The sequence below is a fragment of the Paramormyrops kingsleyae genome, chromosome 1, assembly GCF_048594095.1.
Source record: "Paramormyrops kingsleyae isolate MSU_618 chromosome 1, PKINGS_0.4, whole genome shotgun sequence".
NCBI lineage: Eukaryota > Metazoa > Chordata > Actinopteri > Osteoglossiformes > Mormyridae > Paramormyrops > Paramormyrops kingsleyae.
Window position 1 is genome coordinate 16,217,236 of NC_132797.1, and position 16,271 is coordinate 16,233,506.

General features: G+C 44.1%; 2 protein-coding genes across 3 annotated transcripts; one reads left to right on the forward strand and one right to left on the reverse strand.

Moving 5' to 3' along the window:
- Window positions 1-621: 621 nt before the first annotated feature.
- Window positions 622-4,672, reverse strand: LOC111851335 (beta-2-microglobulin-like). 2 transcript variants are annotated; one of them, XM_023826168.2, is made up of 5 exons: window positions 4,576-4,672; window positions 4,104-4,223; window positions 3,198-3,470; window positions 2,538-2,573; window positions 622-1,546 (listed from the first exon to the last, which is right to left on the reverse strand). In XM_023826168.2, the coding sequence occupies exons 2-4, from the start codon at window positions 4,165-4,167 to the stop codon at window positions 2,560-2,562; spliced, it is 351 nt and encodes a 116-aa protein (XP_023681936.1). In that variant the 5' UTR covers window positions 4,168-4,223; window positions 4,576-4,672; the 3' UTR covers window positions 622-1,546; window positions 2,538-2,559. The 2 variants fall into 2 exon arrangements, with proteins under 2 accessions (XP_023681936.1, XP_023681925.1); XM_023826157.2 differs by having other exon boundaries at window positions 2,534-2,573; window positions 4,576-4,671.
- A 7-nt stretch (window positions 4,673-4,679) lies between these two features.
- tmbim4 (transmembrane BAX inhibitor motif containing 4) lies at window positions 4,680-9,521 on the forward strand. Its single transcript, XM_023826144.2, has 7 exons — window positions 4,680-4,904; window positions 6,068-6,176; window positions 6,696-6,801; window positions 6,887-6,920; window positions 7,504-7,621; window positions 8,218-8,263; window positions 8,395-9,521. The coding sequence occupies exons 1-7, from the start codon at window positions 4,814-4,816 to the stop codon at window positions 8,599-8,601; spliced, it is 711 nt and encodes a 236-aa protein (XP_023681912.1). The 5' UTR covers window positions 4,680-4,813; the 3' UTR covers window positions 8,602-9,521.
- The last annotated feature ends 6,750 nt before the right edge of the window (window positions 9,522-16,271 follow it).

Consider the following 16,271-nt stretch of genomic DNA (forward strand, 5'->3'; position numbering starts at 1 on the left):
AAGGAAGGTAAAATTGTGGACAAACGTTAAGAAAGACATGCTCGTTTATGGATGGGTATTAACGCTATTTTGGTGCGAAGTTGAAGTGTGTTCATGTAAATACATTAAATATACACTTACATTGGAAGACATTTTACACAAATTATTGATGTGTTTGTTACCATTTCATTAAACATTATGGTTACTGCAAGACATGGGGATTTCTGGGCCATACAGAATTGATCCCACAACCCTGGGGAGGCAACTTTGCCAACCGCTGAGCTACTATTTCACACATGCATGTGAAAGATATATAAAATATATTCGGTCAGAGAGCTGCAGTACAGCCCAAAGTTTTTGATATACTGTATAAATCAAAAATGGTGGTTCAGTGGTTAACAGAGTTGCCTAATCTCCAAATATATACAGTCCTTGTGCTTTAACTACAAAAATCAGAATTAAACAATTCTGGCTGCACAGTTGACTTGAGACTGTAAAGTCAGGTATTGGGACTAAAACAGTTTGTAGCAATTCTCCATCACCCTCATAGGCAGATCAGGCAACTGAAATAGGAGTCCAGTCTGGGGCATCTTAAATTATTTTTTTCCCATCCTGCCTTGCAAATGAGGACTCAAGATCATAAACATTATAAACATTTTTATTTCAACTGAAGGTTCATTAAGAGCATAAATGGAAAAAAAAAAATCAATTTCAAAATTGCAATGAAAAATATTAGTTTCAATTATTCAAAAAATCTTAATGATGTATCACAATAATCACAGCAATATTCCTCCACCCCAAACAATCTGTGATTAGTTTACACCTGGAACAACACCTTAAATAAGCTTTATTTTTTCCATATCCTACATGATCCACTATTAAAGGTAAAATGTATAACATAATAAATAAATCACTAAATTAAATGAAATCAAATTCCACATCAGAGTTTGTAACTAAGTAAAAACTTGTTAAAGATATAACAACATTACAGAAAGAATTCAGAAATGCCGACATAAAACATAATGAGTAAATGCGCGCTGAAGAACTTATTTGTTAAATCAATTACATAGGTGATTTTTTGGAATCCCCCCCACTGCTCAGAAGAAAAGTATTTCAACATCCAACTATTATTAATTGCTTCCATCCATTTTCTGTAAGCTTGTGCTATAGAGGGTCGCGAGGGTCCAGAGAACATCCCGGAGACAATGGGTACAAGGCAGGGAGAAACCCAGGATGGGGTGCCAACCCATCGCAGGGCACACGCACACACCATTCACTCTCACACTCACACACCATTCATTCTCACACGCACACACCATTCACTCTCACACTCACACACACACGCACACCTACGGGCAATATGGTAACTCCAATTAACCCGAGTATGTTTTTGGGCTTTAGGCGGAAACACCACAATGACACGGGGGAGAACATGCAAACTCTACACATGAAACCATGGCAGAGACTCAAACTCTGATTGGAAAAGCCTAGTCACCTATGATCGATTACAAATAGTGGTCAAAGCTGAAGTTGGTTTGTATTTCCCACTGCAGCCTGGTACAGCACCCTGCACATGGAATAAAAAAAAAAGAAATTCAAGAAAAATCAACAACCAGTCTTTTAAACCTCTTTCACACAAAGCATTTTAAATGGATACATGAAAAGTTTCATTTAAAAAATGAGTTACATTTTTAAATCATGGATGTAGCCAGTTTGTATGTTAAATTAAACACTATTACAGTAAGAGAGATCACTGTGGTCTGCCAAGTGAGAGACTTCATGTGAAATGTAAGTGCACATGGTATCTAGCAAGGTGCTTCGGCAATCTGATTTATCCATCTATTAATCCATTTTCCAAGCATTCAATGATGCAGGGTCATGGTGAATCTGCACGCTATCCCAGAGGCCCCCATGGCTGGGTAATCCTTCTGCTGGATCTGACTGACACCATGGAAACATTCAGAGAATACAATTTTTAGGCAGAACCAAATAAGTTCTAGATGTGACAGAACCAGAGCTTTTTGCCATTGTTTGTAAGTGTATTCTAAGCCTCACCAAGTGATTTTTTCCCACTGGATTGGGTTGAGGTTTGTACTGAACATCTAAAAAAAAAAAAAACCCTAACAATAATTTTCAACATGTATTAATGTAAATGGTTTTTGCAAAATGTTTTACAGTAATCAACTTAATAAACCACTTCAACGAAGTACGTTTAATTCTGAAAAATTAATATCTTCACTAGTTTTCACTTTCTTGCAACTTTTCATTCTATGTAGCATTAATACAGCTCTATCACATACAGTATAGAAGTTATTTGGTACAGCATAAAAAAATGAGTGATTTATCCGCAAAGATTTAGCTACTGTAAATATAACTTTGGAGCTGAAAAACCCACTTTTTAACATACTCCGACTGTTTTTTTCCCCAAGAAAGATTATTCTAATTTTCTTAATTTAATCAAATTATAAAGGAGCAATATAACATCTTTATTTATTTTTTTTAGGAATCTGTAACGAATGAGATGGTGAGTTTGTTTTTTCATGAACCACTGTACCTGCCTGTTGCCGCCTGATCCCCGGGTTACATGTCAGGGTCTAGGACAAAAAAAGAAAAAGATTATTGATTAAAGCAGTTAGTTATGTTATGTTGACTTTTAATGCCAGATTTAATGCCAACACCTAGGGTTACATTCATGGTGAGAGATTATGGATATAAAAGAGACTGAATAACCAAAATGATTATTATTCTTACAACTTTTCAAGGTATTGATCATTTCCATGGCATCCATAGACACACTCTCTACTTCTGCAATCCTGATTGTTATTCTATTATTGTGTGTATTTGCTTCTGTTTGAGTTACTGGATACCTAAAATTCCTTTGGGATCAATAAAGTATGTATGTATCTATCTATAGTTCATAAATAACTATAAAATATAACAAACAGTTTGTATAAGTAAGATGCTTAAAATGACCTTTTAATAAAAAAAATCTAATTAAATCCCATAAGGAAAAAAGCAGCCAAATGCAGTAACTTAGTGAAAAGACTACTGGACATCACTTCATATCACACACACACACACACACACACACACACACACACACACACACACGAACAGCTGTCATTTTTGGTCAGGAGAGGTTTAAGGACCTAAATTCCTCATATCACACGTGCAGTCAGGTCACCCTCTCTGAGACATGGACATTTTTTTGGCCTCACCCCAGTAGTGTTCGTTTGCCTTGTCCCTGTGGTTGACTCTGCACGCGTACGTTTTTCCTTTCACTGGGGTGAAAGGAACAGATTTGGTGAGGTAGAACTGCCACCTGTCCTCAAATGCCAAGTCGGTCTGCTTGGCGTTTGCCATCTCTCTGCCATCCTCCAGCAGCGTGATGACAATGTCAGGGGGGTGGAAGCCAGTGACATGGCATATCAGCGTATTGGGCACCCCGTAATCACCAGGTATATGGGTGTACACCTGAACCTTTGGGGGAGCTGGACATAAGGTGGGAAAAGGAAAGAAGTGCAGCGTCAGTAAACCACCATGAGAAAAGGAAACAAAACCTAATTTTTGATTTACAGATACCAAATCAGTTCTCACAATAACTAATCACTTCTATATGATCACAAGCTTAAGTGACTTGTTGTCAAACATATTAAGTTCAGACCCTTAAGATCTACTTATTAATTCAAGTTATATTTAATGTAAATATCAATTTAAGTAAAACGGAAGAAAAAATCCAATATAGAGATCAATGGGAACGACCCTGCGCCGCTTAAGGAGGTATTATATTTAAAATCTGTATAATTTTAAAATAAAAATTCTCTAAAGGAATCAGTTGTTTTCTTCAGAACCACGCCCGAGTAATGCAATCAGTTGTATTGAAAAAGCAGTCAAAAGCAGACCTGCAACGAATGAAATACTGGTCTCAAACAGTCGCTACAATATTAACACAATATTAGTGTAATCATGACTAATCGCATGATATAAATTAGATACAATCTTTTAAATATTTAGATTATTTTTAAAGCCTTCACTGCAATGACAACAACTTGTTATTACCGGAAACAAGCTAAAATCGGAACAAACTACAGTATCTGAACATTTATTTATATGAATCCACTTACAGTCTTTTGCGTTTACGCTGAAAAACACCAAAGAGATCACAGCGACGGACAGATATATCTTCATTTTCTTCCAAATTTCGAATTTTCAAGCTCAGACAAATGCGACAGAAATGCGTTTTCCTGAAACGAAAGTGAAAACTGTAACCGTGAGCTAAGGCAGCCAATCAAAAAAGCGGCCCGTATGTTTACAGGCAGTAATGACTCTTCCTGGTTATGCTTTTAGCTAGGGGAGAATCTGAATCTGAATCTGGACATATGCTAGGCATAGACAAACACTGGCAAGATGAATACTTGCAAAGCAACACAAAAGTACTGCCTCAAAAATTACGACACAATTTCAGCAACTCAATAGGCCTACAGAGTGGACCTAAATAATGTCTATTCAAAAATTTACTTCAACCTGCATATGATTTATTATTAATATTCTAGTAATCAAATATAAAACAGTGGAATAATGATTTTAGTAAAATACCTAGTCTCTAGGATCGCCCACTTTAACGTTCCGGGTTCACCGTGATCGTTCACCGTGGATGTGATCACCGTGTCAAGTGAGCATCTGTGACCAAAGCGGAAATGTGGTCGAAGTTTGCACTTCCGGGTTTCCTTTGATCAGTACAAAGCTGGACGTGTAACTGACGCAGCTCGCTCTTAGATAAACAAGCGTATTTGGTGCAGTATAATTTTGATGTTTTTGGTTTCTCTTGTTTAAAATGAGTGCGGAAAAGTACCCCCGGTCGTCCATTGAGGATGACTTTAATTATGGCACAAATGTGGCGACGGCAAGCGTGCAGATCCGAATGGGTGAGATGAAGTCTTCATTTTAAAATGACCAACTAGCTAACGTAGGGAGGTAGATAATTAGGCTATATGAATAAGGTTTGTTGTACATTTAAAAGAAAGTTCATAGAAATACTAAATAAATTAGTGAAATTCAAGCTTTAAGTCCTTTTAATTTTATTTTAATTTTAATTTTCTGAGTAGAGTAAACAATGTAGTAAATTTCGCTTTCGGTATCTTTAGCAGACTAATACTCCTGTTTAAGAGGTGAAATTGCTCTTATATCATACTTATGTGATTTATAACATGTTAGTCTTTATCTTCTAAAATCCCTGCTCAGTCAAATAATTACATGAACGCACAGGGGGCATTGAAGTCCTCTAAGGCAGGGGTGGCCAATCTTATCCAGAAAGGGCCGCAGTGTATGTGGGTTTTTGCTGCAATTCCCTAATTAGATTATTGATTAGAGAACTGATTGGCTGAAGAATCCTCACACCTGGGTTTGAACAGCTGACCCACAAGTTATCCCAAAAACCTGCATACACACCGGCCCTTTGCAGATAAGATTGGCCACCCCTGCTCTAAGGGATGCGTGTAGAGTAAATGTATGGTTTAAGATGGCAGAAATGTTTTTAGTTGAATTTAAACCAATCGAAGTCGACTTAAAACATTTTATATGCATAACAACAGAGAAGTGGGCCATTCCTAAGTCATGGACTTATAAACCATCAACCCCCTGTCATATAAGTATACTATTGCATTAACAATGCAAAGGTTGTGGGTTCAAATCCCAGGAAGCACACACAAGTAACCCTTCCCTCTACTGTAAGTCGCTTTGGATAAATGTGTAACATAAATGAGTAATTGTATTTCCTTGGTCTTATTTAGGCTCAGTTGTGCCATGTCAGTGTACACTGAGCAGTATTGCTAAGTAAATAACTGACAATTCAGAATCCCATGTTATCTGCTGCATATATTCTGCATGGGAATTGAGTTTTTCCATGTTTTGCTCCAGTGTTGTGTGTTTGATACTGACCACCTTGCATTACATTTGCATCCCATCCGAGATGTTCCCCTGCAGGCTGCATAGTCATTGCATTAGTGGTTGTGGGACATGGATAGATGTTTACTAGTATATGGCTGAAGGTTCTGTGCAGGTAACAGTGTTTCATTCTTCTCCCGGGCAGATTTTCTGCGGAAGGTGTACTCCATCCTCTCCATCCAGATAATCCTGACCGCAGCTACATCTGCCCTCTTTATGTACTCTGACACAATCAAGAACTTCATTCACGCATGGTATGTTTTTCCAGTGTGCTTTTTAATGCCAGGCACATATCGTGTCATAATGGTGTGTTTGGGGCAGGGGCTCTGGCATCCTCAAAAGGAGGGTTGGGGATTGTGTGGGTTTTTTCCTGATACCGTTGCTAAAAGGTACTTCTGAGGTGGTGCCTAAACAGTGCCTGAACCAGTAATTAAAAAAAAAAAAAGCACAAGGAAGGAGGTCGATGATATTAAAGAGTGCATTTTTTATTTCTAAGGCAAAATTGAACTTGAAATTAAACAACAAACAGTCTGTGATGCAATACGGACCAATACATACAGATTGTATAGGAGCCAGTGCCGTATCGGCGCCGTGTCTCGGTACGCAGCCCTGCTGAAAAGTGATATTAGACAGCTGTTACTAGTACATGCCTTTTTTGTTTGATGAAAGCACCCTTTCCCATCATCACTGCAAAGGTCTTAGAATTAATGTATACAGTACATAACATAGCTTAGCTTTTCCTTATTAGGTTTTGAAGTCTGTTGTTCCCACAGCCCCTCCTTGGTGCTGGTGTCGGCAATCGGCTCGCTGGGTCTGATTTTCGCTCTAGCCATCTACAGGCACCAGCACCCTATCAACTTGTATCTGCTTTTGGGATTTGTGAGTATAACTTCTAATCGTCCTGTAAATACTACGGCAGTGAAGGATAGACCACATGTTCTAAATGCAAATGTTGTTGTTTCAGACACTTCTGGAGGCAATTTCTGTTGCTACTGCTGGTAAGTTCCACATTAATAAGCATTGAAACCTTTACATTAAGTGACACTTATCTGGAGTGACCTGTAATGTTATCCAAATCACACCTTGATTTTAACGCTGCTGCCTAGTCTCTGCTAGTGCGAAAATATACATTTCATAGTCTAGATCATGGGTGTCGAACTGCAGTCCTGGGGGGCCGGAGCCCTGTGTAACTTAGTTCTTTCCATGTTCCACAACAAATGATTCAGCTCAAGAGCTGTGTGGTAATTAGCACAAGGAGTTGAATCAGGTGTGTTAAATGAGGGGAAACCCAAAAAAGTGCTGGGCTTCGGCCCCCCGGGGCTGGAGTTTGACACCTGTGGCCTAGATCTTCATTGCTGGTCTCACGGGGCCTTGGTGCATGGAGGTTTTCATGATCTGAGCTGTTTAGTAGCCTGGTGGCTCTGATTCTTTTTAAATCGTGCTGTAGTTGTAACCTTAGTATTGAGCTTAGCTGCACACACGTCTACCCTCTAGCCTGGGAGTGAGGAGCTCTGCTCTGGTACTGCTCGGCTAGTTTGATCTATGCGGACGTCTGCCTTTCTTCTGGCTTTTGCTCCGCAGTGACCTTCTACGAGTACGCCGTGGTGTTTCAGGCCTTCGTGCTGACGGCGGCTGTGTTTCTGGGGCTGACTGCCTACACCTTCCAGTCAAGGAGAGATTTCAGCAAGCTGGGAGCCGGGTACGCTTCCAGATCGTTCTTTATGATAGCATCTGCATTTGTAGTCTATTACTGTGACAGCTGATGAAAATGCTGCAAGGAGACGTGATTCAATATTATGAATTGATGTGAAAAGCACTAGGCTTTCAGATTCTGCTAGCTGGGCGTTATGGGTTTTTTCTTGAAATGTAGGCCTTGGGTTTGATTAGCTAAATTTAAAAAATGAACTGGCCAGTCATGGCCAATAATAGTGTAGCACGTTATTGCACCCCACTAGTCTGATTCATTCTGATCTGAAGTTTAGGCCATTTATAATGTAATTTATCATTTATACTGAAACAAAACTCAATTACCTGATATCGGCCTCCATGAAAACTAACCTTAACCATAGTTCTGATGCACATGAATTTGGGCCTGGACACAGCCTGCTACCGAAAGAGCTCATTGGTTATTGGACTTTTCACATAAAACAGGAACTTTTATTGGATGCTGCAAATTCATTTGGAATTTAAATGTGAAATTTAATAGGCTGGCATCTTAACTTTTTTTTTATTATTGTTGTTGTGGAAGTAATTATGCTCTTGACAGACATTTTATGTGGCTGATTGTCATTACAGACTGTTTAGTGTCCTGTGGGTTCTGATCATCGCCAGCTTTATGAGAGTAAGTAAAAGTAATTTTTCCACAGTGTGAATGTGGTGGTGTTTACTCTGTGCTCACATGTCATGTGATGTGTGAATGAGAGAGGCCCACTGGGCATGCTCAGTGAGGGCTCTTTCTGTGCTCTCCTGCAGCTCTTCTTCTACAATGAGACAGTAGAGCTGGTATTCGCCGGGGCAGGGGCCCTGCTCTTCTGCGGCTTCATTATCTACGACACACACCTGATCATGCACCAGCTCTCCCCAGAGGAACACATCCTGGCCTCCATCAACCTGTACCTGGACATCATCAACCTATTCCTGCACATCCTCCGCATCCTGGATTCTATGAAGAAGAACTGAGCCCACCTGCTGCCCTCTAGTGGTGAAAGATAACACTGGCTGGAGAAGATTCCCTGACTTACAAAAAGTAATCAGTTTGCCAGTGACTTTTACCTTTGTTCTGTAATGTGTACAAATTTTTCTGGGCATCTCTTGATCTAATTAGTAGGGTGTTTAGATTAGCTTGCATTTTAAAGCATAGAATCGATTACCGAGGGCTCAAAAAGCATTATGCATTACCCTAGAAGTAATTCAAATAAAACTTAGCACAGCATAACTTAAATTGATGATCTGATCATAGCAGTCAGTAAAGTTAAAATGAATGCTCTAGCTTGGTTTACCAAGACTGTTTCATGAACAGAATAAGTGAATACTTTGGACTATTCCTTTAGTGATTGATATATAAATAAATAAATAAATAAATAAATAAAATTCTTTACCAATTATCCATCTTGCTTGGCAGATTAGTAGTAAGTGTGTTTGTTATACTAGTGAAAGTGTTTAGGGGAATATGAATGTGGAAAAAAATTGTACTATGGGACCACAGTTAGATTAGTTTAAATATTTAAAAAATTGCTTTGTACTGGTGACTGCAGCTGGTGGTTTTATTCTTAAGATATGTATTACACCAGTACAAATTCCCCACATAAGTTCATAAATATGTTTTATGAGCGTTAATATTTATTTTAATTCTCTTTTTATTAAGCTGTATTAAATTATAAGTGGTGTTAAAGGGATACATTAAGGGGAGGTGTGTGCTTACACTAAGGATTTGCATCAGAATATATCATTTGAGTTTCTCTTTACATACATTTATAATGAAGACCGCAAGTGCAATATTAATTATAATAAGTAATGTAGTGACATATGTTTAAATTGTGACCCTGTTATGAGTATGTGTATGTTGGTGTTCAAAATAAACAGCCATGTGAAAGTCTGGACTTCTGTGTTCTGTGTATTTATCGAGAATGTTCGCCTTAATACAATGATACTTAAATCCTGCTCCTTAGGGGTAGTGAAACGTGAGATACGCAAAAACACTTTCAAAGTGATGTCTAGGCTGTGGTTCATTGCAATATTAATTAAGACTTTGTATGTAAGGTTTGACTTCACAAAAGCATTAGTTTTCTTCCATTGAAATGGAGAGCCCAAAGCACATTAGCTTCATGCTATACATAAAATGAACACCAGGTGGCACCTGTGTTTAGTAATATAACCCTTAATTGGGATTCCATAAAAAGCAATAAATGACTTGACTCCCGCAGTTAAACACTTAAAATGTCAAATTAATTTAGTTCATTCTTTAATGACGAATAATTAATTAATGAGGGGAATAGATCAATCAAAACATTTTTCCATGGATTCAGGCGAGTCTTACCACGAACACATTTGTCCGTGTGTGAACGGGTTGTCGATACCTGGTTGTGTGGATCTCCTTTGGGTCCTGAGGTTTCATCCAAAATGCTGCATTTATCTAAAGTGGTGTGTCGAAATTGCTCACAGTGTGAGTTTGTTCCTTGTGATGGACTGGCACCTCATCCAGGGGGTCTCCCTCCTTGTGCCCTGTCATGGACTGGCACCTCATACAGCTTGTCTCCCACCTTTTGCCCTGTCATGGACTGGCACCTCATCCAGGACGTCTTCCTCTTTGTGCCCTGTGATAGACTGGCACCTCATCCAGGGGGTCTCCCTCCTTGTGCCCTGTGATAGACTGGCACCTCATCCAGGGCGTCTCCCACCTTTTGCCCTGTCATGGACTGGCACCTCATCCAGGACGTCTTCCTCCTTGTGCCCTGTGATAGACTGGCACCTCATCCAGGGCGTCTCCCTCTTTGTGCCCTGTCATGGACTGGCACCTCATCCAGGGCGTCTCCCTCCTTGTGCCCTGTGATGGACTGGCACCTCATCCAGGGCATCTCCCTCCTTGTGCCCTGTCATGGACTGGCACCTCATCCAGGGCGTCTCCCTCCTTGTGCCCTGTCATGGACTGGCACCTCATCCAGGGCGTCTCCCTCCTTGTGCCCTGTCATGGACTGGCACCTCATCCAGGGCGTCTCCCTCCTTGTGCCCTGTCATGGACTGGCACCTCATCCAGGGCATCTCCCTCCTTGTGCCCTGTCATGGACTGGCACCTCATCCAGGAGGTCCCCCTCCTTGTGCTCTGTGATGGACTGGCACCTCATCCAGGGCGTCTCCCTCCTTGTGCCCTGTCATAGACTGGCACCTCATCCAGGGCGTCTCCCTCCTTGTGCCCTGTCATGGACTGGCACCTCATCCAGGACGTCTCCCTCCTTGTGCCCTGTGATGGACTGGCACCTCATCCAGGACGTCTCCCTCCTTGTGCCCTGTCATGGACTGGCACCTCATCCAGGACGTCTCCCTCCTTGTGCCCTGTCATGGACTGGCACCTCATCCAGGAGGTCCCCCTCCTTGTGCTCTGTGATGGACTGGCACCTCATCCAGGGGGTCCCCCTCCTTGTGCCCTGTCATGGACTGGCACCTCATCCAGGACGTCTCCCTCCTTGTGCCCTGTCATGGACTGGCACCTCATCAAGGACGTCTCCCTCCTTGTGCCCTGTGATGGACTGGCACCTCATCCAGGACGTCTCCCTCCTTGTGCCCTGTCATGGACTGGCACCTCATCCAGGACGTCTCCCTCCTTGTGCCCTGTCATGGACTGGCACCTCATCCAGGGGGTCCGCCTCCTTGTGCCCTGTCATAGACTGGCACCTCATCCAGGGGGTCCGCCTCCTTGTGCCCTGTCATAGACTGGCACCTCATCCAGGGGGTCTCCCTCTTTGTGCCCTGTGATAGACTGGCACCTCATCCAGGGGGTCTCCCTCTTTGTGCCCTGTGATGGACTGGCACCTCATCCAGGGCGTCTCCCTCCTTGTGCCCTGTCATAGACTGGCACCTCATCCAGGGGGTCTCCCTCTTTGTGCTCTGTGATTGACTGGCACCTCATCCAGGGGGTCCCCCTCCTTGTGCTCTGTGATTGACTGGCACCTCATCCAGGGGGTCCCCCTCCTTGTGCCCTGTCATAGACTGGCACCTCATCCAGGGGGTCCCCCTCCTTGTGCCCTGTCATAGACTGGCACCTCATCCAGGGGGTCCCCCTCCTTGTGCCCTGTCATAGACTGGCACCTCATCCAGGGGGTCTCCCTCCTTGTGCCCTGTCATAGACTGGCACCTCATCCAGGGGGTCTCCCTCTTTGTGCTCTGTGATTGACTGGCACCTCATCCAGGGGGTCCCCCTCCTTGTGCTCTGTGATTGACTGGCACCTCATCCAGGGGGTCCCCCTCCTTGTGCCCTGTCATAGACTGGCACCTCATCCAGGGGGTCCCCCTCCTTGTGCCCTGTCATAGACTGGCACCTCATCCAGGGGGTCCCCCTCCTTGTGCCCTGTCATAGACTGGCACCTCATCCAGGGGGTCTCCCTCTTTGTGCCCTGTGATGGACTGGCACCTCATCCAGGGCGTCTCCCTCCTTGTGCCCTGTCATAGACTGGCACCTCATCCAGGGCGTCTCCCTCTTTGTGCCCTGTGATAGACTGGCACGTCATCCAGGGTGTCTCCCTCTTTGTGCCCTGTCATAGACTGACACCTCATCCAGGGGGTCCCCCTCCTTGTGCCCTGTCATTGACTGGCACCTCATCCAGGGGGTCTCCCTCTTTGTGCCCTGTGATAGACTGGCACCTCATCCAGGGGGTCTCCCTCTTTGTGCCCTGTGATGGACTGGCACCTCATCCAGGGCGTCTCCCTCCTTGTGCCCTGTCATAGACTGGCACCTCATCCAGGGCGTCTCCCTCCTTGTGCCCTGTCATAGACTGGCACCTCATCCAGGGGGTCCCCCTCTTTGTGCCCTGTCATAGACTGGCACCTCATCCAGGGGGTCCCCCTCCTTGTGCCCTGTCATAGACTGGCACCTCATCCAGGGGGTCTCCCTCTTTGTGCCCTGTGATAGACTGGCACCTCATCCAGGGGGTCTCCCTCTTTGTGCCCTGTGATGGACTGGCACCTCATCCAGGGCGTCTCCCTCCTTGTGCCCTGTCATAGACTGGCACCTCATCCAGGGGGTCTCCCTCCTTGTGCACTGTCATAGACTGGCACCTCATCCAGTGGGTCCCCCTCCTTGTGCCCTGTCATAGACTGGCACCTCATCCAGGGCGTCTCCCTCTTTGTGCTCTGTGATAGACTGGCACCTCATCCAGGGGGTCCCCCTCCTTGTGCCCTGCCATAGACTGGCACCTCATCCAGGGGGTCTCCCTCTTTGTGCCCTGTGATAGACTGGCACCTCATCCAGGGCGTCTCCCTCTTTGTGCCCTGTCATGGACTGGCACCTCATCCAGGGCGTCTCCCTCCTTGTGCTCTGTGATGGACTGGCACCTCATCCAGGGCGTCTCCCTCCTTGTGCCCTGTCATAGACTGGCACCTCATCCAGGGCGTCTCCCTCCTTGTGCCCTGTCATGGACTGGCACCTCATCCAGGGCGTCCCCCTCCTTGTGCCCTGTGCTCCCTAGGACAGGTTCCTGGCTCTCTATGACCCTGTACTGGACGAGCCTTTGGAAGTTGCATTTATGTATGGAATACATAATCATTACATATGTACCATTGGCAACATGTGATCTTACAAAGTAAGAAATATTTGTGCTGCCTTCATTTACAAATCCAAACCAGCTATCCCTGAATAAGCCAGCATTTCTGTGATGCCATTTTTTTGGTAAGACATTATAAATACACCTTTTTATGTATTCAAAACACTGTCACATGTCACAGTTTTTGAATCAACCAATGACAACCTTTTAGAAAGCATGAATAATGTGACTGTGACAAAATTTTACCATTTAGTTAGTAATGTGACAGCTGCCATGACCTGTGAGCTGTTATGTGATTTGGTTATGACTCATTTGGAGCAAAAGACAAACTAGAATCCCTGCTAATGTTCCTCTGACTCATTTTTGAGGATTTGTTTTTTGGTGGGTAAGGAAAGACAATATGAGAGAGAAGTATGTACTTTTATGGATGCTTTTCTCATGCAGTACAGGGTGAGAAGGAAATGATTCAGAAGTGGTTTACAACCCAAAATAAAGACTGAGTGACTGTCCATGGGATCCTTGGAGAACATTCCAGAACTCCCCCAACATTCCAGAGCTTCCCCAATGAAAGCCAGCCAAAGGTAGTGATCAAGCCATTCTCTAGTGCAGAGAAGGAAATGCCTGCATGGCGCCCAGCTAGGAGGGCGTAGCTCTGGTGGAGGATGTGGTCCAGATGGGATCCAGAGAGAAGCCAGTCAGTGGCCTCAGCTCTGAGGACCTGAGTGTCCCATCCCCGGTAGGGGGGGGGGGGGGCTAAATGTCCCCAGCTGGCTGCCCTCTGCCTGCTTTCGCTAAAGCCTGTGATTGGGGCCATACCAAACAATAACACCCCCCCCCCCCCCCACAATAGAGGTGCTTTTGGTGTGAGACAAGGAGTATGACTTCTTCCGTCCTGAATAGGGAACAGATAAATGGGAGAAATCCACTTAAGATTCCAGGGTGTTCCGGTATTCATGCACAGGACATTGGGAAATTCCTGGGAGATTACAGCGGAGCTTTGATCTCTGGCACCCTGCCCCCCTCCCCGAAACACCTGTTCCAGTAGAGCGAAAGGATCGGGTCAGTCCAAGCATAATCACATACGCAACATAATGTATTCTGGGATTGAGCACAATTAGCCAGTAAACAGCGTGCGTAATAAAAAACTCTAATGAAGGTATTTCATTAAAATAAGTATGAGCTGCAATAAGAAAGATCTGGAGCCTGGAGCTTTATGAGATGATGTCATTTGTTAAAGACCAGACAGCCTCTATTGTGCTCAAAGCAAGTAAATATTGCTTCTATGAATAGCATTGCGCTAAATCCACACAAACTAAATACATCTTCAATCATAAAGAAAGCTAGCAGAGGAATAAACAACAGCTGCATGAGTGAGTATCTCCAGTCTTTACTTGGGAACATGAATGTAGGACTCTGAGATCTTAGTGCCTACATTATACTCAGCATTGAGAAGTCTTGTGTGATGCTTTTGATAACAAGCTTCACACACGCTATTTTCTCTGCCGTGACTCGCCCGGATGCATATATGACATAATCTCTTTGAAACAAAATCATTCCGGTGCTTTCTGTCACTTTGATAAGCTTGCCGGTGTGTGTGGCAGTCTGAAATAAGGAATATGTTGAACCAAATCTCCACTTGTCGGTGATGTCGTTTTTGTGTCTTCTGATGGCACTTGCCAAAGACCAATGTGGCGAGGACGGGTGGCTCAGATTGAGTTTGAGTTGAACATGATACGATGGCCATTAGACACAGAAACATTGCTCAGCTGAAACTGATCTTCCATTGGCATGAGCAGCCCAGCTACTGATGGCTTCCGGTGTCCTGCCCAAGCTATGGAATGTAGATGTATAAACAGGAAGTGAGGAGGAGGAGCATCAGAAGCTAACAAAGTCTTGGCAGTGCCTGGAGAAAGCATGGTGTGATGACCCTCAGTCTGTGCCCTGTGACATACCCCAAGCCTAATCCCAGTAGATTGTGTACAAGAGCAGAGGCAGGAACATCCAAGACAGCCTATGACAGGGTGGACGACTGAAACAAGCCGACTCAGAAGAAACATTTAACACTGTCATCATAATTAAGATATTTTTGGTATCGTGTCTTGGACGTCCCTCTGAAACCCTGTCCTAGGGAAGCAGTTACGGAAGATGGACATAAGGATGGTTGGGTGTATGGATCGATGGATTTGTCATCATTTGTGTTTTAGCCTTGGCTTCAGAATATTCTGAATGCACCTACCCTAGTGGCCAAAACTGCGGAAACACCTTGCATTTTGGCATTAAGCTTTAAAAATGACTACACAAATATTGGCGGTAGCATACAAAAACAATCAAAGAATTTTATAAATATCATACATTGGACGATTAAATAAGTAACTGGAGCAATAGTTGAATTCTGCACTCTCTAAAAATTGGAAGTGTTTCCACAATTTTGGGCCCTAGTATGTTTAAAAATATACAGATTTGTGTCCTGTGTCAAAGGGTTTCATTGTTTAGAGGGACTGAAATCAAACTTTTAAAATGCTCTGAGTAGATACAAAATCACGGTGAGCTCCATGAGAAGCTGAGCCTCCCTGCATCCCTGTACATATCTCACCCCGGCCAGAGGTGGGTGCTGCTCCTGCAGGATCTCACTGGAGGTTTTGTCTCCCCGAGGGGAGGTGAAGATTACGGAGAAGCAGCGAGGGTCTGCTTGCGATCCTGGACGCCACGTTCCCTCACGCTGACGGGCACGCAGCCTGGCCGGCACCCCCTCTGTTATGAGTTCTCTGTTTATCCCGCCAAACGCTCCCTGTTTTGCATGCTTTTATGTCGCTTTTATTCCCTGTGCCCCCCACCCCCACCCCCCCCGCCTTATATATCCTTTTTAATTTGCCAGCCTTTTATCCGCCTGCTTCAGCATGTTCTCTGTCATGTGTGTGATTTCCCAGCGGGGGGGCACTCTGATGTTGGCTGGTGGCTTCGGCGCCTGGCGTGGGAGTCTCAAGGCTCCAGGGCCAGGCGGGCATATTTGGGAGGGTGTGGCAGGGTATGGGGTGCAAAGTCCCCGGACCAGGATGGCACCGATACGGGGGCAGGCTCGTTAAAGGCCGGGGGTGC

Excerpts from the sequence above, each read along its gene's own strand:
- LOC111851335 (XM_023826168.2), bottom strand. The coding sequence starts at position 4,167 with ATGAAGATATATCTGTCCGTCGCTGTGATCTCTTTGGTGTTTTTCAGC. Across the intron at positions 3,471-4,103 it reads CAGCGTAAACGCAAAAGACT|CTCCCCCAAAGGTTCAGGTG; the intron begins GTAAGTGGATTC and ends CCTTATGTCCAG.
- tmbim4 (XM_023826144.2), top strand. The coding sequence starts at position 4,814 with ATGAGTGCGGAAAAGTACCCCCGGTCGTCCATTGAGGATGACTTTAAT. Across the intron at positions 4,905-6,067 it reads AAGCGTGCAGATCCGAATGG|ATTTTCTGCGGAAGGTGTAC; the intron begins GTGAGATGAAGT and ends TCTCCCGGGCAG. Across the intron at positions 6,921-7,503 it reads AATTTCTGTTGCTACTGCTG|TGACCTTCTACGAGTACGCC; the intron begins GTAAGTTCCACA and ends TTTGCTCCGCAG.